Below are 3567 nucleotides of genomic sequence, written 5' to 3'. Positions count from 1 at the left end.
GCTGCGCACCTTCACCTTCCACTCCATGCGGGGTGCTTCGGGGGCCGTGGCTGCCACCCCGCCCACCCGAGGGCCGCTGGCCAAACTCAAGGGCGCATGGCCCAGCTCCTCCAGGCCTCGAGGCGGGACCAGCTGCACGCAGCTCTGGTAGTGCTCGCTCTCTGGGCCCTGGCCCCGGTGGCGCCGTGAGAGGTAAGGGCTGCCCTCAGGGCCCAGGCGCTCCAGGGTCACCCCCACCTTGGGGTTGCGGCGCATGCGCTCCTCTGCGTGCTGTCTCCGGCCCACCTCGGGATCCCGGGAGAGGGATCGGAACTTGGCGGGGCTCCCCTGTTGGGGAGCTGCCTTGGGAGGGCTGGCGCTAGAGGGGCCCAGAAGGGTCCGGTTCAAGTTGGAGTCGCCGGGAGCAGCCCGCCTCAGGGGGCTCTCGGGCAGGGGCTCGGCCATCAGTGGGGTGCTGCGGCAGCTCTCCCCTGTGTTGTAGGCGCTTGTGCTGTCTTTGTCGGACTTCTCAGGGTCAGCCAGCTAGTGTTGCTGGGGCTCGCAGGCTGCCATGTCGTAGAGGCTCTCCTCCTCCAGCAGCCAGGCCTTCATGCAGCGCTCCCGCAGCTGCTGCATCTTCTGCGCCCGCAGGATGTTGCGGCACTTGAACTCCAGGTGCCGTAGCTCCTCTTCCAGCATGGCCATCTCGTGGCCTAGGCTCTCGTTGCGGTTAACGTCCAGGGCACCATTGCCGCCGGAGGCCCGGGGGACCAGGAGGCCCAGCTGGTTGCCATTCTCCAAGTGGCACTTGATCTCTAGCAGCTCCCGGTAGCGCTCATACTCCTCATCGGTGAGGCCTGGCACGTCGCCCCCTCCCAGGCCAGCACCCTCCGCCAGCAGCGAGTCCATGCTGAAGTGGAAGTCCCGGCTCTGCAGGGCATCCCCTTGCGGGCCAAACTTGCGCAGGGTGCCAGGGGTGTTGGTAGAGCTGGGGGGCTCGTCCCCCAGCAAGTCGTGCTCAGAGCTCTCTTCGTTGCGGGTGCTCTCGTCGGTTCGGCCCACCCCACTGTCCAGCTCCTGGCTGTTGCTCAGGCCTGGGCCCCCATCAGGAGCCCCCTTCTCCTCCTCGTTTCCAAGCTGGAGCAGAGGCAGAAAGACAGCACCACTCAGGTGGGGGCTGGCAGACAGGGAAGTTGCAGGAGGGACAGGAGGGGTTTCAGGTCTGTTCACTTTCCGCGCACACACCCAGCCCCTCCCCCCTTGTTCTCTTCCTCTTGCCAGCCCAACCAGCTGCCCTTCCCCCTGCCTCACCGGCTGGGCAGGTTCCCCCTGCCTCGCCGGCTGGGCAGGAGGCGATTTCAGCTTCCGAGCACGAAGGTCCCCCTCATTCTCTGAGCCAAAGTCATCCAGGAAGTCATCGCGGTCACTGTCCTTCCACCGCTTTGCCAGCTGCAGAGACAGGTCTACACTGCCCCCACCACTGCAAGGACCTCCCCAGATAACCCTCTGGGCCACTTGGGCCCCACACCTGGCCTGGTCTTGGTGAGGTCAGACCCCCTGAGGCACAGGGCAGGGGAGGGGGTGTAGCAGTCCACTCCGCCATCAGATACCAGAGGAAGCAGGCCCGGGAGGCTAGCCCAACTCCCTCCATTGGCTCTAAGCTGTTGGCGTGTCTGTGCCCTTGTGCTGCTGCCTGCCAGACACACTCACCTGGCTCTCTGGCCTGGCCACCAGCAGGGAGATGTTGGTGCTCTCCTCCTGGCTTAGAATGGCCACTGCCTCCTCCCGGTTCTGGACATCCACACCGTTGATCTGCAGCAGGCCCGGGCACAGTGAGCAGGGCCACTGGGCTAGGCCAGGCCTGTGTGCTCGGGCCAGCGTGCAGTGCACACATGCTTGCATTTTGGGGGGAGGGCTGGACAGAACCCCTGGGTACACAGAGCCCCTCGGGGAGGGTGGCAGGACAAGACAAGCCTCAGGCCAGGTCTCGGCGAGGCAGGCTGCCCGGTGGCGGGTGGGCACATAGGACAGGCAGGCAAGTGAGAATGGCGAGGAGAGGTGGCCCTCACCTGGATGATGCGGTCTCCCTCACGGATCCGGCCGTCTTTGGCTGCGATGCTGTTGGGATTTACCTGCAGGATGCAGGCATCTTGGGGACTTTCTGCCTGCCCTTTCAGTAGGAATGGGCAGCCTCACCTCAGGGTTCCCCAAAACAGAGACAGGAGGCAGTAGGCCTCTGGCTAGTTGCCTCTCCCCTCCTGGGACACTCGGGCTGCCAACTTCCCAGGCCCTGTACGGATGCCTGTTCTTTTTTGTCAGGGGTGGGCAGTGGTTTCTCAAACGGACAAATCAGCCAGGGCTGGCGGACGGGAGGGCTTGCCATTCAGAGGGGATGGTAACGGGATGCCACTGGCCCGGGAAAGCTACAGAGCTGCCCTCAGGAGGGGCAGAGGGCCCAGGCCCGCTAAGGCGGCTGGGCCTCAGCCTTCTCCTGCCCATGACACCTGCAGCCCTTCTGGGCAGGCCACAGGGACAGGCCACTGGGCTAGGCCAGTCCTTACCTCTCCAACGTAGATACCCAGGTCTTCCTCGTCGTCTGTGCGGTAGCAAACCATCAGGCCCAGCTTGTGGCGGTGGCTGCTTTTATACAGCTCCCCCTCCTGCCACAAGGGGGAGGGAGGAAGCAGAAGTAGAAAGCCCAGAAGCCTGTGAGCAGAAGACGTGGGCCGGCCCCAGCAGCACCAGCACCAGCACCAGCGCTGCAGTTCACCCCAGGTCACCTGCACCCGTTTCCGGCCCAGTTTGGGGGGTTTCCTTTCTTACCATACCGACTGGTGCACGTGCTCAGTGGTCTCCCCTACCAGGAAGCACCCGGAGAGACACCAGACACACAGGACACAGACGTGCATGAGACACGGACTCACCCACGTGGACAGGACGGACGACCTCACCCATGCCCTCCCGGACTCAGCCCGATGTACACTGGGAAGGGCACAGGGCCCAGCTGCCTGGGAGCAGCAGGAACTCGACAGCCCTCCAGGGCAGGCTCTCGAGGCCGGCTGTGGGTCCTGGCCTGGCTGCTGGCTCACCTCATACTCCAGCTCATCCATGCGGTCTGCCTCCTGTGGGCCGCCCTCCATGAACTCCGCTGGGTCATAGTACTCATGGCTGATGGGGGGGCTGCCCAGGAGAAGGCGGGGGTCAGGCTGGCTGACGGCTCCCTCCTGCCCTAGCCTGGGTACCAGTGCTGCCACTGCCAGCTCCCCTCCGTCTGAAGTCCATGCATCCATGCAGAGACAGCAGCACCTCTCAAACCACGGGGATGAAAGCTCCAGGTGCCCCTCCCCCGACTCATGCAACGCCCCCAGGAGTGGCCCAGGCTCAGAGCCCTCTGCAAGAGCAGAGGGGGAAGCTGCTCTACCTCCAGGGGCTGCCCTCCTTGCCCCAAGCTAAGGCAGCTGCTCCCAGCCCAGTGGCTGGGCTCTCTGCAGAGAGACCCAAGGAGCACCTCCCTTCAACCCGGGCTGACGATGAGCACCAGGCCTGGATGGAAGCCCTTCCCTGAGAGGGCCAAAGAGCGAAGGAGGG

The 3567-nt window shown here is 64.8% G+C and overlaps 1 protein-coding gene across 1 annotated transcript in view; it reads right to left on the bottom strand.

Annotated features, from left to right (window-relative positions):
- Positions 1–3567, bottom strand: part of PDZD4 (PDZ domain containing 4) — a 23046-nt gene that overhangs the window by 18850 nt on the left and 629 nt on the right. Inside the window, 6 exon segments of the mRNA XM_027767573.1 lie at positions 3–1116; positions 1318–1428; positions 1690–1791; positions 2049–2111; positions 2541–2639; positions 3069–3159. Coding sequence (XP_027623374.1) covers positions 3–1116; positions 1318–1428; positions 1690–1791; positions 2049–2111; positions 2541–2639; positions 3069–3159 — 1580 coding nt within the window.

Source organism: Tupaia chinensis, unplaced genomic scaffold, assembly GCF_000334495.1.
Source record: "Tupaia chinensis unplaced genomic scaffold, TupChi_1.0 Scaffold144326_1, whole genome shotgun sequence".
In the NCBI taxonomy this organism is placed as follows: domain Eukaryota; kingdom Metazoa; phylum Chordata; class Mammalia; order Scandentia; family Tupaiidae; genus Tupaia; species Tupaia belangeri.
The sequence above is the reverse complement of the archived record's forward strand: the minus strand, read 5'-3'. Positions and strand labels throughout refer to the sequence as shown.